The sequence below is a fragment of the Elephantulus edwardii genome, unplaced genomic scaffold (assembly GCF_000299155.1).
Source record: "Elephantulus edwardii isolate Elephantulus edwardi_28Jun2011 unplaced genomic scaffold, EleEdw1.0 scaffold00059, whole genome shotgun sequence".
NCBI lineage: Eukaryota > Metazoa > Chordata > Mammalia > Macroscelidea > Macroscelididae > Elephantulus > Elephantulus edwardii.
Window position 1 is genome coordinate 6,157,782 of NW_006399809.1, and position 23,310 is coordinate 6,181,091.

At 38.9% G+C, this 23,310-nt stretch overlaps 1 protein-coding gene across 1 annotated transcript in view; it reads left to right on the plus strand.

Annotated features, from left to right (window-relative positions):
* VPS41 (vacuolar protein sorting 41 homolog (S. cerevisiae)) overlaps positions 1–23,310 on the plus strand; it is a 286,074-nt gene that overhangs the window by 112,471 nt on the left and 150,293 nt on the right. The window contains exon 5 of the mRNA XM_006887620.1: positions 1,635–1,709. Within this exon, the coding sequence (XP_006887682.1) occupies positions 1,635–1,709 (75 nt within the window). The remainder of the gene's footprint in view (positions 1–1,634; positions 1,710–23,310) is intronic.

The following is a 23,310-nucleotide window of genomic DNA, read 5'->3' on the forward strand; positions in this document are numbered from 1 at the left end:
CAGTCCACCCCCATTTTGCTCTTCTCTTTTAAAAGAAAAATTCTTTCTTCCATCTTTTGACGTCTCTTCTATAGTTGTTCATATTCTTCCACATCAGTCTATGTCTTCTAGCTGCCTTTCTTTTGAGTATTCACATTATTTATGGCTTCCATTCTTTCTTCCATCATGTGCACCATCTTCTGTAGATGTTCATGTAATTCTCTGTTAATATATTCTTGTTTTTTTCTCATCTCTGGGATATTTGCTTCATTTATAGTTTCCTTTCTTACTTTCATCATTTTACCTTCTTTAGAAGATGATTATATGACTCTGTTGTTATATTTCTTTTGCCTCCCAATCTCTGGGGTATTCATTGGATATGCAGTATGGTCTGCTTTTTTAAGAGAAAATTTCTTTTGTTTGTTTACAATGTTTGAAGCGGTCTGCAGCTTGCTTGATATTATGTGCAGTTATTCTTGGTATGTTAGGCTGTTTTTATTTTGTCTGCATAGATTGTTGACAGTTCATTATCTTTATGATGTTATTAATTAGTTACAGCCTTAAAAGTTTCTGTCTATGGGAATGGGTAACTTGCTCTACTGGAAGTCCTTTCTGGGCCTGTAGACCAGGAAAGTTTGCCTTTCCTAAAGTCTTTCAGATCACTTTTGGTATTCCCTGTTGGGATCTCGCCTTCTCGTAGCCCCCTCTTCTGAAAGCTATTGTCTTAGTCTGTATCTTGGTTGCATGTTCAACTGATTTCCGATTTCAAGAGTTGGTAATAGTCATCTCTTTAGCTCTGGTTATTGATGCATAAATTTGAATGATAATCATATTGACAGGTTTCCTTGTATATATATATGGATATTATCCTGTCACTCACAACATTGTATTTCAAAATGGATTTAAAAATGGCCTTTTTAACAATGAATGTGACCCCCTTTTTCTCATCTTTTCATTTCCTGAACAGTAGATTATATGACTTGTCTGATTCACAATGTCTCATGCTAATGTATTTCATTTCACCAGTGCCTAGTATGTCTGTTTATGTGTTCCATTTCCCCCTTAACAATCTCCAATTTTCCTACATTCATGTTTCTTATGTCCCATGTTCCAGTCTTAGGATCTGTTTGTAACCATTCCTCCTCTTTTTTGATAACCAACACGAAGGCTCAGCCTCCCATGCTTTATCTGCTAGTCTTAGTGTGCTCTGTTGTATATAGGATTTTAGAAAGCCTGTTATTTAAGAGGTAGATGGGCAATCCTTATACCTACTCTGTCTTAATTTGACAGACAAGCATTTTACTCAAAAGAGCTTATGGGAGTATGCAGGTAACAGTTCACATGTTGGTCCCAGTGACTCACCCTTTCTGTGCATGTGTTGTGTTCCCACCCTCATCCCGCCCTGCCAGCAACCAAATCAATTTTCTCTCCTTGCCCCTCCATCACTTCCCATCCTCTCTGGCTCAGGCCTCCCACTACCTCTGTCCTCCCGTTTTTCTCCACTCCCCTGTGATATCAGTGTTTCTGGTACAAGGGCCAGAGGGATTAGGAGGTGTTTATGGGGCTGGGGTCCTCTCCACCTACTTCCCATGACAGGAGGGGTTCATCATTTGCTAAAGTTTGCATATTCTTTTTTTTTCTACTTTTTTTCTTAGAGTTCTGTGAAGATAAATCAGATCAGCCTTGATGAAAGTGGAGAACACATGGGCGTGTGTTCGGAGGATGGCAAGGTATGGTTCTTACATTATTGTATGTACAATTGCATTCTCACACTGAGTTCTTTGACTTTACCCAAATCATGTGGTGAGAAAAGTGCTGTGCTTACCACATGCTTGCCTGAAGAGAGCCTTGATTATTCTTGTGTGTTGGACTTGCCTCCAATTGCTCATAATTAAAGTAAAATATATTTTGAGCAAATATGCCTTAGGAAAAGTAATTACAAGGATGTCAATATTGTAACTAGTATTAAACTGATTAACAGGCTGTGGCAGGGGCACTTGGCACCTTAATCATTACTGCTGTGCCACTTACACTTTAGTGACTAGTCTGTGTTTCCTGCAAGACAGTACTTTAATGTCTTCTACCATAAATCCACAAAATTGGATTTTGTGGGCATGATTTCAATGGGCTGGTGGCTTTCATTTCCACACACAAGTTATGAATGTTTCTCTTGAATAATAGAATCTTTTGATAAGCGATCATAGTTTTTCAGAAGAATAAAGTGTCTTACGATGGTCACATTAAATAAATGTAAAATATATGTACAGTTTTCAAAAAACCCAGTCCCTGCTTCATCAACTGAGGGCATACATCATGGGTGTAGTGTATAACTAACAATTATCACTGCTGCTTGCTGATGTTTCTCAGTGGCAATTAGTGATAGTTATGATTGATTTTCCACTTATATGAATGTCTTTTTTGTTTTTAAGTTGATAGAAATCTTTTCTCATGTTAGCTTGCAATGATGAAATTCTAAGCTCCTTCTCCCAAACAATAGTTTAAGAACGGAGTGCTTTAGGAATCATTATAGAATATTGCATAGCCTTTACAGAATAGCTTTCTTAATCTAATTTTGTGATTTTTACATCATCTCAATTCGATTGATTATTAAGATGAGTAAATTAAAACAGTATACTCAGTGTAAAAGATATATACCCATTTAATGTGTTAGCAAAAGAAAAAGGAAGCCTTCTTGACATATAAAAACACATTTTATCTTATTTAATAGTTATATTGCACAGAGTGTTTTTTGAAGCAATAATTGGCAGACTAGTGCTTTTCAAAAAGCCTTGTCAAATTTTATAGTACTTTCTGAAATTCTGAGAAGAAATGATTGTCAAAGAGAGATGAAGGAAAATTCAAATGCAAACCTTTGGAACATTTTTGTGTTCATATATTTGTAAAGAAAGATAATTTGCACTTTGTTTGCCTAAAGATGGGAAGTTCCAGATGGATGCCAAGTTAAGCTCACTTAGTGAATGAAAAGATCAGAGATTAAAGTAGCCTTCCAGGAGAAAGGTGTTCCTTGATAAAAGGCGAGTAGAGAGAGCTCTCAGATCCTTTTCTGTGATTCCTTGGGTTTCCAACGCTGTGTGCATGGAGATGCCACTTAGTTTTAAAGCCAGAGACTGAAGATACCCTTCCTTGAAAGATGAGATTAAGGTAGCCAATCTGACGCCCTTCTGTGAGAAAGGTGTTACCTGATCAAGGAGAACAAGAGAGTGCTCTCAGATCCCGTCTTGTGTGACTCCATGGGTTCCCGATGCTGAGTGTGTGGAGATGCCATGTGGCCAGATCAGTTCTTTGAGAAGGATATCATGCTTGGAAGAGTGGATGGACAACAGCTCAGGAGAGGGAGACCCCAGATTAGATAGATTAATACAGTGACTGGGGCGATAGGGGTTGGTGTATCAGTTAGTGAAACTGGCTCAGGACAGGGAAGGGTTCAAGAGCTGCTGTACATAGGGTCGCTATACATCGCAGGTGACTCAACGGCACATAAAAACAGTAGCATACTATGAAAGGTTTGGAACCAGGAGTGGCATCCACTTCCTAAATAACATGCCTCTCGAAACTCTTTGAATTTTGATAAATGTTGAAAATTGTAGAGGGGCTTTAAGCCTTTTGTTCATAGGGTCACTATGAGTTGTTCTTGACTCGAAGGCAATCTACAACAACAACATTGAATGAAGAAACTGTATATACGTGTGTTTGTGTGTGTGTATGTGTGTGTTTGTATACTCATATATACATACAAATGAATTTGAAAAGAATTTATACTAAGATTTTTCAACTAGAAATTCTTTAATAACTTTAAGTATTGAAAATTATTTAATAGGGCAAAATGCAGTGCAGTATATGGGAAATAATGAGGTGGTCCTCAGATATCTCATGGTATACTCCTTAGTCGCATTTTTATCTTTTCAAATTTTGCTGTAGACCAATGATATGTTCTGAAAAATAGGTTTGGCATGTTTTTTAGCACCGATAGCATTGAAAGGAAATTTTCAGTACACATTTGTGGAAGTGATTCCATTAACATGTGTTAGGACTTAAATAAGTTAAAACTTAAATAGCTAGTATAGAGTGATCTAATAAAAGTCATTAGTGCCAATTAAATAATAAAGATTATTGAGACAATAAACTCTGGATGTCTAGATCTTATGTATCTTCAAATGACTGTTATGATTTTTCTTTGATGTATTGAGGATCCTAGATAGATAAATTGTCTTTCATTCTATCAATCTTTATAGTATTAACTTTTTAATTATAATCTTTAATATTTGCATCTACTCTAGAAGTTGTGATTTTGACAGTTCCTTACATTTTCTTTTTGTTCTGCTAATGCTCAATATTATTTTATATCTTGCTGCTGTTTGCTTGTGTTATAAATCTAGAAATGGAATCACAGCATAGGTATATTTTAGAACCATGATTTGTATAGAAGATAGGAACCCTACTGGTTCAATGGTAGTGCTCTCAGGTGCAAAGTGACAACTCACTGCTTCAAACCCACCACCATTTCATAAGAGAAGTGACCTTCTGCTTCCATTAGATTTACAGCCTTGGAAACCCCAATTGTAGTCCTACTTATCCTGTGGGATCACACTGAGATGGGAGTCTACTGGACAGTAATGAATTTGGAAATTCAAGTTACTTTTTCAAGATAGTAGAAGATATATAACTTATACGTACTTATCCTGAAAGTTACCAGACATATTTTCAGATATTTTTTCCCCACAAGTACTAATAGGTACATATTTGCATATGAATTGGAATATAATTTAGTACAAAATCCCAATATTGAGATATTTTCTCTCACTCTTTCCTGACATTTTTATATAGATACATAACATTGGTCTAGATTTACTGTTATTATTATTATTTATTTTTTTTTAGTTAGAGGATTAAAAATACCTGTAAAATAAACATTTCAGCTCTGGTGGCATAGTCTAAAGGGTGTTAGTAAGAAAGCTTTATCTCTGGCCGTTGGAATCCACCAGCATCTCCACAGGAGAATGGTCTATTCCTGTTGTTTTGTTCTCTTTGGGTTTTCTTTCCCCTCCTTCTACACCACCATCCCCAGTTAAGCATATTGTCCAGCCCTCTGATGCATAGCAATTTATTGCGAAGACTATGGCCGGAATCAGGCATATCTTAATCTCCAGACTGACATTATTGTTCTTCAGCACTCTGAAGAGGTCCCTGACAACAGCTTTCCCCAGAGCAGTTGTCTTTTGATTTCTTGACTGCTGGTGCGGAGACTATTGATTGTGGAGTCAAGCAAGCTGAAATTGTTGACCACCTCAGACTCTTCTCCATATCTTTTCCATCTTTCATGCCAGTTGGCCCAGTGGTGAGAATCTTTCTCCACTTTATGTTGGGCTTCAGTCCATATTGAAGACTACAGTCCTTGACCTTCTGCAGAAATTGCTTCAGGTCCTCCTTGTTTTCTACGAGCCAGGTTGTATCAACTGCATACATTGCTGATGAATCTTCCTCCAGTCCATATGCCACATTCCTCATTTACTCTGTTGTTGTTATGTGCCGTTGAGTGGCCTGTGACTCATAGCGACCCTATGTACAACAGCCCTAAACCCTGCTCTACCCTGTGCCAGTCTCTCTGTCTCTGACACACCTACCCACATTACCCCAGTCACTGAATCAATCCACCTCATAGAAGGTCTTCATCTCCTGTACTGTCTCTCTACCCTCCCAAGCATGACATCCCTCTCCCAGGACTGGTCCCGCCTTAAAATATGTGCAAAATATGTCAGACGAAGCTTCAGAATCCTTGCCTCCAAGGAGCAGCCTGGTTTCACCCTCTCCAGGACCAACCTGTTTGTTCTCTTAGCAGTCCATGGTATATTTAATATTCTTCTCCAACACCACAGCTCAAAGGCATCAGTTTTCTATCATCCCTAGTCATTGTCTACCTCTCTGATGCATAGCGAGTGATTACAAAGACCATGGCCTGTATCAGGCACACCATAGTCTCCAGACTGACATCGTTGCTCGTCAGTACTTTGGAGAGGTCTCTAACAACAGACTTTCCCATTGCAATATATCTTTTAATTTCCTTGCTGCTGGTGACAAGAGTACTGATTGTAGAGCCAAGCAAACTGAAGCTGTTAACAATCTCAGTGTCTTCACCATTTACCATGATGCTGCCAGTTGACCCAGTGCTAAGAATCTTTGTTTTCTTGATGCTGAGCTCCAATACATATTAAAGGCTGCAGTCGACCTTCTGCAGAAAGCACTTCAGGTCCTCCTCAGTTTTAGCAAGCAGGGTTGTGTCATCTGTGTAACGCAGATTGTTGATGAGTCTTCCTCCAATCCTGATTTCTCCTCATAGAGCCCAGCCACCTGGATATCTGTTCTGCATATAGATTGAAAAGGTATGGAGGTAGGACACATCCCTGGCATATACTCTTCTTAATTTTGAACCGTGCAGTGTCTTTTTACTGTGTTCTGACAATTGGCTGCTGGTCAAATTGCAGGTTTTGCGTTAGCACAATTAAATGTTCTGGGATTTTCATTCTTCTCAGAGTTAGCCACAGTTTGTTGTGATCCACACCGTCAAACACTTTTGCATAATCAATGAAACACTGATAGACATTCCTCTGGTATTCCCTACTTTCAGCCAAGATCCATCTAACATTAGCTACAATATTTCTAGTACTACCACCCCTTCCAAACCCAACCTGCACTTGTAGCAGTTCTCTGTTGATGAGAACTGATCCAGTTGTTTTTGGATCATTTTCAGCAGAATCTTGCTTGTATGTGATATTAATGATATTGTTCGATAATTTCCACACTCTGTGGGATCACCTTTCTTTGGAATGGCAACAAATATAGATCTCTTCCTGTCAGTTGGCCAAGTGTTTGTTTTCTAGATTTCTTGGCACAAGTTCGTGAGCACATCTAGGGCAGCATCTGTTAGCTGAAATATGTCAATTGGTATACCATCTATTCCTGGAGCCTTATTTTTTGCTAGTTCTTGTAAAGCAGCTTGAACGTCCTCCTTCATTAGCATAGGCTTTTGCTCATATGTTTCATGAAATTCTTCCGTGTCCACCAATTCCTTTTGGCACAATGGCTCTGTATACTCTTTTCCATCTTCTTTTAATGCTTCCTGGATCATTTAATATTCTGCTCAAAGCACCCATAACTCTTGCAACTTGAGGTTTGAGTTTGTTCTTCAGTTCCTTGAGCTTAAGAAATGCTGAGAGAATTCAGCCCCTTTTATTTTCTGACTCTAGCTCTTTGTACATTTCATTATAATAATTTACTTTGTCTTCACTTGCTGCCCTTTTAAATCTATTCAGCTCCTTAATATCTTGATTTCTTCCCTCTGCTTTGGCTTCTCAGCACTCTGGTGCAATATTTAGAGTCTCTTCTGACATCCATCTTGCTCTTTTCTTCCTCTGTCTTTGTAATGACCTTTTGCACTCTTCCTGGATGACATTCTTGATACCCTCTCATAACTCATCTGGTCTTCACTCATTAGTGTTGAAGTCCTCAAACCTGTTCCTGAGATTTTGAAATTCAGGTGGGATAGACTCAAGGTTATATTTTGGTATCCCACCATATACTTTAGCACAATGAATCATTTAAGTTTGCCCTATAGATAGTTTGAAGGTAATTTGGCCACTACTCCCTAAATGTAGTCTCCAAAAAAAACATTTCCAGTGCAGTATAAATAAGAATAGCACAAGAATCCAGGCTTTCCTGTGCAATCAATGAAAGATTTCTTGTTGTTGTTGTGAAGTGTCATCGAGTCGTAGATGACTCATAGCAACCCTATGAACAAAAGACCTGAACACTTGTATAACTTTGGTTGTTGCTTCATGTTCATAGAATTTCTAGAGGCAAGCCATTTCGAAGCCACTCTTGCTTCCAAGCTTGTTTTAATTGGGAAGCTCCACCAAACACTGTCCACCTTTGGCGATCATTATCACATTCGGCACATCAGTGTCACAATGTGTAGCATCACAGCAACCACGAGTTACCTCTGTATAGCAATACACAGACCAGTGCTATACCACTTAGATGAATATTTGACAAAAACCAATTTAAACCAGGCCTGAGGGCTGCAGACTAAAATCACTTACCTTAGACATGGTAGCATAACTTTCTGTCCACTAGGCCAACATAGATCTATGTTGTTGTTGTTGTTGCTTGGTAGCATAATTTCCTGTCCACTAGGCCAACATAGATCTATGTTGTTGTTGTTGTTGTTGTTGTTGTTAAGTGCCATCGAGTCATAGATGACTCATAGCGACTCTATGAACGGAAGACCTTCTTAGGGAAAATATGTTTAAAATGGAGATATGAAAGGACAAAGCAGAATTAAGTCAGCTAATGATTCATGAAACAACACAGGAAATGAGCCTTTTAAAGACTCTAGAGGTAGGGAGAGGATATTGCAACTTGGAGGAAAACTATCATTTCTTTACTATTATTTTAAAAGGAAGAAGTATCCTTTTCATACAGATAGAAAATGGAAAGCCTTTCTCAGGCTGGAGCCCTTGTGCTCTTAATCTAGAAAGCTATTTTTGAGGAAGACCACCTTACAAAGTTTAGATCCTTTAACTGTTTGGTTTACCTCTCCATCTAGTAATGGGGCCTTCTGAACTTTTATCAAAGATGGCCTTTTTAATTAAAAGTTAAACATTGACTGTGTTAAACTAACTGAATTACTGCATGTTTGCTCTGAATTACAAACTTTCTTATTTTCCTATGCTGAATCAGTCTTCTCCTGAGAAATGGTTCAGACCAGGAAGGTTACCATTAAGCAAATGTAAGCATTTCAAGGTCCAGGAACACACCCTAAACTTGAGGACCTCCAGATGTTCCCCCTTAACAACTTTTAGAACTCTGCTAAGAGTTTTCAGGTGCCAGGCAAGTGCATGCTCTTCTAGAGGACAGCCGTTTTTAAGAGGCTATGTTTTCCGATGACGAAGGATCCAACTAGATAGACACCATCTTGAAAGAAGAAAATTTGCCACGTGAGCCTTGTGACAACTCAGCAGCTAAACAGAAAAATACCTTCTTAGAGGCAAGCTGTCTAGGCCTATTGATTTAAATAATCTCCTTTCCTGAAAGCAACCCTGCCTTTCTCTCCTAAAAGTCTAAAGTAAACGTGCTTTCCTTTACACTCTTAACCTAGCTTGGAAATATCTCAGAGCCATTTCCTTACTGAGACAGATTTTGGAAGTTCATACAACTTATCTCCTATAGGCTAGCACAAATAATAAAACTTATCTTTCCCACTCCAGCCACTATCACCAAGATTAGTTTTTCTGGTGGCAGGTGAAAAAAACCATATTTCTCTGGCAATAATATTATGTTCATTCATGGTGGTGGTGGTGGTGGTGGTGGTGGTGGTGGTTGTTGTTAATTACCTTCAAGTTGAGCATAGCGACCCTATGAACAAAAGGCTAAATAAATAACATGCCTCTGGAAACCCTATGAACTTTGATAAATGTAATTCATGGATGGTAAGGTATTTAAGATTTAACCTATCAAAATGATACAATCATCATGTTTATTCATGATGGAGGTGGGGATCATCAGGGATTAGCCTATGTGAGTGACGTTAGAATAATTAAGTACATATGCAGTTGTTCTTTTTAAGGTAGCTGTCACCAGAAGTACATTTTTGGGTCTTGTGGGAGCAGGCACAGAGCAATAGGAAATAACTGAGAAGACCATGGCTTGGATCAGGCAGATCCTAAGTCTTTAATTTGACATCCTAGCTCTTTAGTACTTAAAGAATTGCTTGGCTAACGGGGTCCTGCCTATTATATTGAAACAGTTCCACCGAGAGAAGGAACGAGGATGAAATGAAGACACAGAGAGACTATCCGCTGGTGACGAATAGCAAAAATTTTATTTTTTGAAAAGCATATAGAGGTTTTAGAAAAAAGTTTGCAGTAGCAATCGCATTATCTCTTCTGAGATGTTGACTATCAGGTCAAACATTAACTCTCACAGACCTCAGCACAATACAAAGATGTTTTCCAGCATACCTTATTGTGTGCTCTAAGAAACAAAAAGTTTCAATAGATAACATTCCCTAAGGTCTGAGACCTTTGATCACTCTTATTCATTAACATCCTGCTTCCTTGAGTTGTTTATTGCCAAGCAGATGTTCTAGCCAAGATGGAATTAGTCTTGCTGGTTTTACAGTACAGGGCTAATCTTGCTTTGCAAGTTAGCCAGGCCGCTGACACTTGGCAATAGATTTTTCCAGTGCACGTCTTGATTTCTTGAGTGCTTTTACTATAGGCATTGATTGTGTATCCAAGTAAGATAAAGTCCGTGACAGTTTTGATCTTTTCTCCATCTATCCTGATGTACATACATAGGGTTTTCAGAGGCCTGCCGTTTCAGAAGTTGATGGCCAATCCTTCTTCCTAGTCTGTCTTAATCCGAATGTTTAGATGTAGAGGAGTATCTGACAGACAGCAATTTGTGGAGTAGTGAAAGATAAATCCCTCATTTTGGAGTTGACCATTAGTTACAGTGTAGTCCCTGCCCTTAGCCCAGTGCCTTGACCCACTTATTTTCCAGCTCCACCCTCCAGCAGGATACCACTTCACTTCTACCAAATGCCTTCAGAATTAATTAATCTCCCATTGTTGGACCCATGACCTGACAGCTTGTCAGAGAGATATTTTCTTTTTCCTGTGTCCAGTGTCTCTTAAGTTTACTTGTACTGTCTCCGAAGAGATGGTGATGTGTCCTGTAGAACTCCTGTATAGATTGTGTTTTTCTTCTTGGCCCTCGGGCCCAACTGGTTTAGGCTCCGTCTTGGGGCTTGTTACCTGGAGGCGTGTCAGAAGCAATTGTGGGAGTCCTCTGTGTTGCCTGGTCTCAGCTTGAGCCCGCGCTGCTTCTGGCTCCTGCTTCTGCCATACCTTTTCAACCTGTATGCAGAGCAGGTTATCCGAGAGGCGGGGCTCTATGAGGAGAAGGGTGGCATTAGTATTGGTGGACAATGTATCAACAATCTGCGTTATGCAGATGATACAACCTTGCTCGCTGAAACTGAGGAGGACCTCATGCACTTACTGCAGAGGGTCAAGGACTGCAGCCTTCAATATGGACTGAGGCTCAATGTCAAGAAGACAAAAATTCTCACCACTGGACCAATCGGTAGCATCAGGATGGATGGCGAAGAGATTGAGATTGTTCACAGCTTCAGTTTGCTTGGCTCCATGCTCAACACTCTTGGCACCAGTAGCCACGAAATCAAAAAACATATTACGATGGGAAAGTCTGCGGTTAGGGACCTCTCCAAAATACTCAAGAGCAACAGTGTCTCTCTGGAGACTAAGGTGCGCCTGATACAGGCCATGGTTTTTGCAATCACTTGTTATGCATCAGAGGGTTGGACAATGACTAGGGAGGATAGAAGGAGAATTGACGCCTTTGATCTGTGGTGTTGGAGAAGAGTATTAAATGTACCATGGACTGCCAAGAAAACAGATTCATCGTAGAGAGGATTAAACCAGGCTGCTCCTTGGAGGCAAGGATTCTGGGGCTTTGTCTGACATACTTTGGACATGTTGTAAGGAGAGACAGGTCTTTAGAGAGGGACATCATGCTGGGTAGAGTAGAGGGACAACACAGGAGGGGAAGACCCTCTATGAGGTGGATTGATTCAGTCACTGCGGTACTCGGGATGGGTGTGTCGGGGCCAATGAGATTGGCACAGGATAGAGCACGGTTTAGGGCTGTTGTACATAGGGTCACTATGAGTTGCAAATGACTCGGTGGCACATAACAACAACAACAATCCTGATGTAGGTAGGATCGCTATGTGTCGCAAGTGACTCGATGGCACATAACAACAACAACAACAACATCCTGATGTTGTGTATTGGTCCAGCGGTGAGGACTTTTATTTAATTGATGTTTTGTTGTAATCCATTCAAGTCCTCCTCACTTTGAGCAAGCAAGGTTGTGTAATTCCCATAACAAAGATTATTGATGAATATTACTGCAGTCCAGTGCCGCATTCTTCCTTATAGACTTCCTTATAGACTCCAACTTCTCAAACTATTCACTTAGTACAGCTTCTCAGATTATTCACTTAATATACAGATTAAATATGGAAAAAAGGAGTCAACCCTGCCACACACCTTTGCTCTCTTTTTTTTAATTTCATTAAAAGAGGTTTTACTTATCATTGGACACTCAAACTCACTGTCATCAAATCCAGTTTGACTTACAGTGGCCCTCCATCGAGTTTGTTTACTAATATTTGTATTGTAAGTTTAAAGAAAGTTTACAGAAAAATTTGGAATTTTCATTTATTCACTGCTAAACATTTTCCTTCTTCCCCCTCCCTTTCATTCCCGCTCCACCAGTTCACTTTAAAGAAAACACAAAAAAATCCACAAAAACTATTCATTTTGCACAGTTTCATCCCTTACCCCTCCCCAAGTCCACTTTGCAATGGACTTTTTATTCTGGACTATTGTCATCAAATAGTGCCTAATCATATATTCCTTTAAAACAGTTCTTTCCTTCATCTGTTCCAATGCAGTGTTCATTATCTATCATCTTTTTCCTAGTTTTCCCCCAACCCACCATGTCGGTCCTGTTTATAACAGTTATGCAATGTTGGCCCTTTTGTGGATGTAATATTTCACTCAACTTAATGTCCTCCAGGGTCAACAATGTTGTGTAGTGTTTTATGAGTTCCTTGTTTTTCAGTTCTGCATAGTATTCCATTATGTAAATATATAATAGTCTTTCAGTCCCTATGTTTGTTGATAGGTGCTTGGGTTGTTTTTATCTCTTTGCTATGGTAAATAACTCAGCAATAAACATGGTGTCCAGATATCTGTTTGGGTGTTGGCTCTGGTCTCATTAGGGTATATGTCCAGTAGTGGAACTGCTGGAGCTAATGGTATTTCTATTTCCAACTTTTAGAGAAAGTGCCTTCCATAATGGTTGCACCATTTTACACTCCCACCAGCCATGAATAGGGGTTTCAATCTCCACAAACTCGCTGGCATTTGTGATTTGCATCTCTGTTGAGCTTTGCTGTTGTTGCTAGAGTGAGATGGTATCTCTTAGTTGTTTAGATTCTTATCTCTGACACCTAGAGGTTTTGAAAATTTCTTCATGTGTGTGTTTGCCATCTGAATGTCTTCTTTGGTAAAGTGTCTGTTCATATCCTGTGTCCATTTTGCAGCAAGGTTGTTTACCTTTTTTCTTGTTCAGGTTTTTTAGATATGAATTTTAGGTATGTGAATTTTAGATATAAATACCTTATCAGATATGTCAATACCAAATATTTTTTCACAATCTGTGGATTTCCTTTTAGCCCTGTTGAAGAAGGTTTTTGATGTGCGTAGAGATTTGATTCTTAAAAGGTCCCTCCTGATTATAGGTTTTTCATGATGCGTAGACTGTTCATACTGTGGATTAGGGCTTGTGGCATTCTTCTAAGCTTTTCTTTGATGACCTTTATAATCTATGGTTTTACCCCTAGGCCCTTGATCCACCCTTAGTTGATATTTGTCTATGATGTGAGGTATGAGTTTTGTTTGAATTTTCTACAGTTGGTTTTCCAAGTTTGCTAACACCATTTGTTAAAGAGGCAGTTGTTTCCCCACTTAATTAATTTTATTTCCTTATGAAAAATCAGTTGACCATAGGTTGTTGTTATTATTATTTTATTTTTTTTTAGGTTGTTGTTATTATTGTTATGTGCCATTGAGTCGCTTGCAACTCAAAGCGACCCTATGTACAAGAGCCCTCTGTACGAGAGCCCTAAATGCTGTTCTATCCTGTGCCAACCTCGCCATCTCAAACACACTCATTCTCACCACTCCACTCACAGAATCGATCCATCTTATCCAGAGTCTTCCTCTCCTGTGCCATCCCTCCACTCTCCCAAACATGATGTCCCTCTCCAAGGACCAGTTCCTCCTTGCAGCATGCCCAAAGTATGTCAGACAAAGCTTCAGAATCCTTGACTCCTAGGACCACTCTGACTTCTCCCTCTCCAGGACAAACCTGTTTATTCTCCTAGCAGTCCATGGTATATTCAACACTCTTCTCCAGCACCACAGCTCAAAGGCATCAATTCTCTTTCAATCATCCCTATTCACAGTCCAACTCTCCGATGCATAGCACATAATTGCAAAGACTGTAGCCTGAATCAGGCATACCTGTCTCCAGCATGATGTCGTAGCTCTTCAGTCCTTTTGAGAGGTCCCTCACAGCTGACTTTCCCAGTGCAATTCATCTTCTGATTTCCTGGCTGCCGTTACCAAGAATGTTGACTATGCAACCAAGTAAACTAAAACTTTTAACTATCTCAGTCTCTTCACCATCCATACTGATACTACCAGTTGGCACAGTGGTGAGAATCTTTGTTTTCTTGCTGAGCTTCACTGCGTATAGAAGGCTACAGTCCTTGACCTTCTGCAGCAAGCGCTTCAGGTCCTCCTAGTTTCAGCAAGCAGGGTTGTGTCATCCACATAACGCAGGTTGTTGATGATTCTTCCACCAACCCTGATACCACATTCCTCCTCGTACAGCCCAGCGTCTCGGATGATTTGTTCTGCATACAGATTGAAAAGGTATGGAGACAAAACACATCCCTGATGGACCCCCTTCTTGATTTTGAACCATGTAGTGTCTCCTTGCTGTGTTCTGACAACTGCCTCTTGGTCAAAGTATAGGTTTCACATTAGCACAATCAAATGTTCTGGGATTCCCATTCTTCTCAAGAGTCAGCCATAGCTTGTTATGATCCACACATTCAAAGGCCTTTGCCTAGTCAATGAAGCACAGATAGACATTCTTCTGTTTTTCTCTGCTCTCTGCCAGGATCCATCTAACATTTGCTATAGTATCCGTAGTACCATGACCATAGGTAGGTGAGCTGATTTCTGGATTCTTGATTCTATTCCATTTATCTGTGTGTCTGCCACTGTATCAGTATCATGCTGTCTTGTCCACCACGGATGTAAAGTAGGATTTGACATCAGGAAATGAGATGCCTCCTTCCCTATTTCTCTTTTTCAGGAGTGATTTTCTTATTTGTGTTCTCTTTCCTTTCCAGATAAAATTAGAAATTGTCTTTTCCGTCTCATTAAAGAATGGAATTGGTATCAGTATTGAGATTGCATTGAATTTGTAGATTGCCTTTGGTAGAATTATCATTTTCAAGCATAGTATGCTCTTCCATTTCTCCTGGTCTCTTTTTGTTTCTTGTAGTAATGTTTTGTAATTTTTTTATAGGTCTTTTGTGTCTCTAGTTAGATTTACTTCCTAGTTAGATTTGCTCCAAAATATTTAATCTTATGATTACCTATTGTGATAGGTATTGTTTTTCTTAGTTCTTTTTCTGTATTCTCTTTGTCACTATAGAGAAATCCAATTGATTTTTGTATGTTGATCTTGTATTGTGTTATTTTGCTGAATTGGTTGACTATGTCCAGTAGTTTTCTCACTATGTCTGTAGAGTTTCCTAAGAACACTGTCATATCGTCTGCAAATAGAGATAATTTTACCTCCTCTTTGTCAATTTTGATACCTCTTATTTTCTTCTTGTTGCTGTCCATTCGCTGGCAACAAACAGCTACACCCTGATGGGGGTAAGCATGATGGATATAACACCTCTCTGGGAGCCGTTCAGAGAGTCGATCCAGCTCAGTTTTATTGGGGGTTGTCACGCACTTATATATGAGTAAGTAGACAGGAAGACAGGATAGGGTGGGCTTGCAGATGTGGGACATGTGGATTGAATAGGAGATCCTGAGCCTCGTTTGGACTTCCCAGCTCAACAGATGTGGCAGCCATCTTCCCAGTTGTTGAGCTTTCTCAAGTCGGTATGGCCAAACACAGGAGAACTTTCTCTATCTTGTATTAAAGGCCGTTGGGAGGCTTGCACTTATCCAGAGCTAGGCGCTCTGTCTTGGCCAGAGGCCCACCGTTCCTCCCCAACATTCCCCAACATTCTTGTCCAGTTCCTATTCTCAAGGTAAGTGCCTTTAATCTCTCTCCATTGGGAACAATGTTGACTCTTGCTTTTGTGTATATAGTTTTCACTACATTGAGGAAATTTCCCTTTATTCCTATTTTGTTGAGTGTTTTACTTAGGAAAGGGTGTTAGATTTTGTCAAAGGCCTTTTCTGCATCAATTGATAGGATCATGTGGTTCTTGTTCTTTGCTTTGTTAATGTGATGAATTGCATTGGTTGTTTTTCCTTATGTTGAACCATCCTTGCATACTTGTTATGAATCTCACTTGTTTTTCTTATATTGAACTGTCCTTACATACTTGTTATGAATCCCACTTGGTAATGGTGAATTATGTTTCAGATGTACTGTTACTGTTGGATTCTATTGGCTAAGATTTTATTAAAGATTTTTGCATTTATGTCCATGAGATATATTGACCTATTATTTTCCATAGGCCTACACAAATTGGTGGTGTAGAATGAGTCTGGGAAAATTCCATCTTTTTCTATTTTCTGAATTCTATGTAAAGTATTAAAAAAAAATAGAAACATAGAGTTTTTCTCTGAATGTTTGCTAAAATTCACTAGTAAAACAATCTGGTCCTGGGTTGTTGGTTTGGTTTCTGTTGTTGTTGGAAGTTGTTTTATTATCTGTTCACTTCCTTCTTTTGTGATGGGTCTGTTCAGGTGCTCTACTTCAGTCTGTGTCAGTTTAGGGAGGTTGTGACTTTCTAAGCATTTGTCCATTTCCTCTAAGTTTTCATATTTGTTTGAGTATGGTTTCTCATAATATTCCATTGTTAACTTTTTATTTTAGTTGGCTCGGTTGTGACGTCCCTTTCATCTCTTATTCTGATTATTTGTGTCTTTTTCTTTGTTAGTTTTGCTAGTTGTTTGTTGACTTTATTGACATTTTCAAAAAATCAGCTCTTGTTCTTGTTGATGGTTTCAGTAGTTTTTGTTTTCTGTTTTATTTATTGCTGTCTTAGTTTTTATAATTTCATTTTTCATAGAGGTTGTCAGGAATCTTTATGGTTTTGTTTTTGGGGTTTTTTCCCTCATCTTGTTGGAGATGTTAGGTTAAAAAATCAATTATTGTTTTTTCCCCTCCCTTTTGATATATTTGTTTATTCCTATAAATTGGCTTCTAATTAATTACCAACCACTTTGGCTGTTTCCTAGAGATTTTGCAAGTTGTATTTTCATTGTCATTTGTTTCAAGAAAATTTTTATTTCATTTTTTATTTCTTCCGTTACCTACTCATGTTCAATTTTCGTGGTGTTTAGCTTCCAAATATGTGGGATTTTTCTCTATTCTTTTCTCCTTTATCCTTTTGTTATTAATTTCTAATTTTGTAGCATTGTGATCTGAGAAAATAATTTGTATTATGTTTTTAAATGTATTGATACTTGCTTTATAACCTAAAACATTATCTATTCTGGAGAATGCTTCATGTAGTTTGGACAAGAAGGTATACTAAGCTTTTTGGGTGTGCAATAGCCTATATATATCTATGAGATCATATTCATTTATTGTGTGGTTAATTATTTAGCATCTTTGTTGATTTTCATTCTGGTAGTTCTGTATTTTCTTGAGAGTGGTGTATTGAATTCTCATCTTCTTTTTTCTATTAACATTTTCTTTATGAATTTTGCGGCTGTATCATTTGATGCATACATACTTGTTATGGTCATGTCTTCTTGTTCTGTTGACTCTTTAATCATTATATAGTGACATTCCTTGTCCTTTGTGATGATCTTTACGCTGAAATCTATTTTATCAGAGGTTAACATCACTATTCCTGCTTTTTTTCTGGTTGCCATTTGTTTGGTATATTTCATTTTCCACCCTTTTCTTTTTACTCTTTCTTTATGCTCAGTTTTCAGATGTGTCTTTTGTGTAGAGCATTTCAATGGGGTTTAGGGTGGTTTTGGTTTTTTTTTGGAGTTTTTTTATCCAATCTGCTGCCCTTTTTCTCTTCACTGGTGCATTTTAACCATTCACATTCAGTGTGGTTATTGAGAGGCAAGGTTTTATTGCTATTATCTATCTATCTATCTATCTATCTATCTATCTATCTATCTATCTACCTACCTACCTACCTACCGACTACCTACCAACTACCTACCTACCTACCTTACTTTACTTACTTACAGAGGTTTTGGATTTCCATTCATTCATTGCCGCAATTTTCTCCCTGCCCACCCCTCCCCACCAGCTCGCTTCCCCCTCCGAAGAGAGGAGAAAAAAAAATTCCTTCATTAGTATACAATTCCCACGTCCCTTCCCCCCACCCCTCCATCCCAAGTACACTTCTCTATGCAACCTTAATTCTGGATTCCTGTGCTAACCATAATACTCAATCATATATCACTTCTAATCTGTTCTTTCCCTCATCTATTTCAATACAATATACATAATCTATCCATTTTTTCTGTCATACCCCCACCCTAATGTCAGACCCATTCTACAACAGTGGCACCATGCAGTATTTGTCCCTTTGTAACTGAAATATTTTACTCAACATAATGTCTTCCGGGGTCACCCACTTTGAATAATATTGCATGAGTTCCTTGTTTTTCAATGCTGTGTAGTATTCCATTGTGTGGATATACCACAGCTTCTCTATCCATTTGTTTGTTGATGGGCCCTTAGGCTGCTTCCAACAAAGCTGCAATAAACATGGGTGTGCATATATCTGCTTGGATGTCAGCTATGGTCTCTTCAGGGTATATTCCCAGTAGTGGAATTGCTGGGTCAAATGGTATCTCTATTTGCAATTTTTTGAGAAAGCGCCACACCGCCTTCCACAATGGTTGCACCATCTTACATTCCCACCAACAGTGAATAAGAGTTCCAGTTTCTCCACATCCTCGCCAGCATTTGTTGCTTGCTGTTCTGTTAAATTTTGCTATTCTGACTGGGGTGAGATGATATCTCATAGTTGTTTTGATTTGCATCTCTCTTAGACCTAGGGACTTTGAACATTTCTTCATGTGCTTGTTGGCCATCTGAATGTCTTCTTTAGTGAAGTGTCTGTTTATTGCTATTATTTTGTTGAGTTTTTTGTTTTATTGCTGTTTATGTTGGTCCATCCTGCTTTCTGTGGCATTTCTGTAAGAAGGACTTTCCTCAGTATTTCCTGCAATGCTGGTCTTGTTTTTACAGATTCCCTTTGGTTCTGCCATTCTGAGAGTATCCTGATCTCTCTATCCTATTTGATGAACAATTTTTCTGGTCATAATATTCTTGGTTGAGAGATATATCTTCTTGTTATTCCTTTTCTTGCTCATGTGGTTTCTGCTGAGAAGTCAGCATTTAATCTTACTTGCTGTCCCTAAATGTTGCAATTCATTTCTACCTAGCTGCTTTCAGAATTGTCTCCTTATATTTGGTTCTGGTAAATTTGACTGTGATATGCCTTGGCGTTTTTCTTTTGAGGTCTATTCTACATGGAGTTTGCTCAACTTCTTTTATATATATCTCTCATTCTTCGTTATGCTTTGAAAATGTTCTTCTAGTAACTCTTCCACAGTTTTCTTACTGCCTTTTCCTGCTTTTTCCTATTTTGGGATTCCAGTTATGTGCATGCTTTCCCTCTTGATGGTATTTCATATTATTCTTAGGCTTTCTTCGTTTTCCTTTTTGTTTTTGCTTTATGTTGTAGCAGATCAGTGCTTAGAATTCTGTCTTCTATTTTTCTGGTTCTGTGTTCCATCTCTTCACCTCTTCTCATATATCCATTTTGACAACATCTGAGACATTGGTCTTCATATTCTGAATTGCAGTTCCTTGTTTTTTTCCAGAGCCTCTGATATCTCATCTGTTTTATTTGTGTAGTCTTGGATTGTTTGTTCAAGTTTCTGTAGGCTTTGGTTACAGAATCCTGTAATTCTTTTAAGTTTGTCTTTTACCCACTGAAAATATCCCATCAATGTTCTTTTGAATTCTGTGTCAGAAAGTTCTATCAGACTTTGTGGCTTTGGGAAATCCATTGATTATATGTTTTGATCAAATTTGGGGGGTGCCATCTTGTTTTGGTTTTGTGTAGGGTGTGAGGTAGCCTGCTTCTTCCATTTCATTACTATGGTAGAGTTTTTTCTGGGACCTTAGCTCAACATTGGTCTGATAACCTTGGTTCAGGAGCTCACTGCTCCACAGAAGATAAGGACAGCTTACCCTGCCTGAATTTTTCTCTCATCCTTGGGCTCAAGAGAAGACTTGTTTCAGTTGAGGAGCTCAATACACTAGTAGGGAAAGGGAAGACAACTCAACCTGCCTTTAGTTCTTCTTTGGTACTGTGTCAAAATTAGCTGGGACTAGTAGGCCAGATGCTTCTGTTCCTTTCTCTCTGATCCTGCTGCTAAGATCTCTGGGGTGGATGGCTTACTGTTTTCTGATGCCCTCTCTCCTGAAGTCTATTGTACTCCTTCTTCTGTGGAGTAATGTAACCAGATTTTCCAACTTTCATCATAACTCTGACAGTTTAGAAGGAAGGATTTTTGTCTCAGGACCATTTTTCTGTAGCTGCTGACTACTGGTGCCTTTGAGTGAGAGTGCACGACTGGTACAGCAGGATGATGTCCCAGGTGAAAGCAATGCCTTGCATGGATCCTGAATGTTGGTGTTACTCTCCCCTTGGACCAAGGGTCCACAGTGAGATGGGATCCAGAAGAGCCCACAGCTTAAGTGCTGGCTGTAGGTGGGGCCAGGGTTTCCAGAGAGTTCTTAGATGAGGCAAAGTCACCTGTTGAGATTGTCTGAATTAGCAGCCTTCTTGGCCAGCCAGGTGCCGCATTGAACCAGAGTCCAAAAGTCCCTTTCCTCGTTTTAAACCACACACTGTTCTGTTATTCTGTTCGAACAATAGCTTCTTGATCTGTATATAGGTTTTGCATGTGCCCTTAGATTTCCATTCTTCTCAATGTTGGCCATAATCTGCTATGATCTACACAATCATACACCTTTGCATAGTGAATAAAGTGCAAATAGACATTTTCTGATATTCTCTGCTCTCAACCAGAATCCATCAGACCTCAGCAATGATATCCCTTGTTCCGCTGTCTCTTCTGAATTCAGCTTGAATTTCTCCCAGTTCCCTGTTGATGTACTTTCTAGCCATGTTAAAATAATATCAAGCAGGATTTTGCTTGCATGCTGTATTAATGACATTGTTCAATAATTTCTGCATTTTATTACATTTTTTTTAGAATGGGAACAAATATGGATCTCTTCCATTCAGTTGATCAGTTAGCTGTCTTCCAAATTTCTTGATATAGGCAAGTGAGCACATCTGTTTGTTGAAGCATGTCCATTAGTATTTCACCAGTTCCTGGAGACTTCTTTTTTGCCAGTGCTTTCAGTGCAGGTTGAACTTCTTTTATTACTATTGATTCTGATCATATGCTACTTCCTAAAGTGGTTCTATATTAGCCAGTCCTTTTTGATACCCTCTGAAAAAATGCGAAAATTTGCAGTTTCAAGATTAACTTCTAAGAATTTTCTCATATTAAAACAAGTTTTACATTATACCTGAATCATTGAAACCCATATTTTACAAAACTCTTAAACTCATTGCCATCAAGTGAGAACTAATTAACTGACCCTCCAACGAATTTCTGAGCCTAGGAGATTTTGCCCGTCTTCTGATTGGTAGCACAGCTCTCTAGACTACAGAGCTCCTCTCATATTTCACAAAGTCACTCAAAAGCTTACTGCTGTTGAGTCACGATGATTCATATTGAGCATTCATCAGGTTTCTGTGGCTGAAAAATCACAACAGGAAATGACTGCCCTTTTTTCTTCTGTGGAGCTGGTGGTGTTTTCAAACTGCAGGACACTCACATTGGACTAACAGCACAATATCCCACAGACTAGCCACCAGAATTGTCTTAAGTTTGCCAAAATATATTGAAAGTAGTGGTTACTGAAGTGATTGATGTCCTGAGATTTTATTTGATGCATAAATTTATCTCTAAAAATTGCAACTTGGGTGAACTTTATTCTTACAATTTGCTAAAATAAACCACAATATAGCGGTATTGAAACAAGAAAAAAATTGATACCTTGAATAGTCTTCTATCTTCTAAAAAACAATCTGTAATGAAAAATTTTCCCCAAAAGAAGCCAGTAGACACCAATAACTGCACTGAAAAATTCTTATAAAATGAAAAGAAAACGTAATGTTACTCTTCTTGATATTTAAAAATGAGCAGACCCTTTCTAGTTTATACCAGTAGGTCCAAATGTCCCCAGTAGGTTGTTGTTGTTGTTGTTATGTGATGCTTTCGACTCATAGCGACCTTATGTATGAAAGCCCTAAGCTCTGCTCTGTCCTGTGCCAGTCGCACTGTTTCTGACACTCCCATACCAATTATCCCAGTCACTGAATCTATCCACCTCATAGAGGGCCTTCCCCTCCTGTGCTGTCCCTCCACCCTCCCAAGCATGATGTCCTTCTCCAAGGACCGGTCTCTCCTCACAACATGTCCAAAGTATGATAGACGGAGCCTCAGAATCCTTGCCTCCAAGGAGCCACCCAGTTTAACCCTTTCCAGGACAAATCTGTTTGTTTTCCTAGCAGTCTGTGGTATTCTCAATACTCTTCTCCAGCACCACAGCTCAAAGGCACCAATTTTCCTTCTATCCTCCTTGGTCATTGTCCAACTCTGATGCATAACAAGTGATTGTGAAGATCATGGCCTATATCAAATGCACCTTAGTCTCCAGAGAGACACCATTGCTCTTCAGTACTTTGGAGAGTTCTTAGTAAATGGGAGTATATGCATCATGGTCACATAAGAGTTTAGTTAAATAGCCTTCAAAATGCACACATGAGTACACCACAGACTGGCTGGGGTAATTATTTCATTTTTTAGCGTTCTTGGGGTTTTGTTTGTTTGTTTTTCAGATTTTCATTCCTTCATCATTGCACATTTATTTTTACCCTCTCTCCGTGCCTTCTTTCCCTCTTCTCAGTTCACCTTTTTTCATTTTTCTAAAAGACTCATTCATTGCTGCACAGTTACCTCTCTTCCACCTCCCCCAAGTCTTCTTTGCAATGTATTTCTTATTCTGGGCAATTGTTGTACATATCATGCCTAATCATATGTTTCTTCTAATATTCTTACCTTCATCTATTCCAATGCAAAGTTCATTATCTATCCATTTTTATCCTATTCTCCTCCCAAACCCTCATGTCAAACCTGTTTTATAACAGTAGTGCTATGCGGTATTTGCCCTTTTGTGACTAAGGTATTTTACTCAGCATAGCATCATTGCTCATAGTAACACCAAGATAGAAAAATAACACCCGCCCCTGCTGGAGTCTCTGCT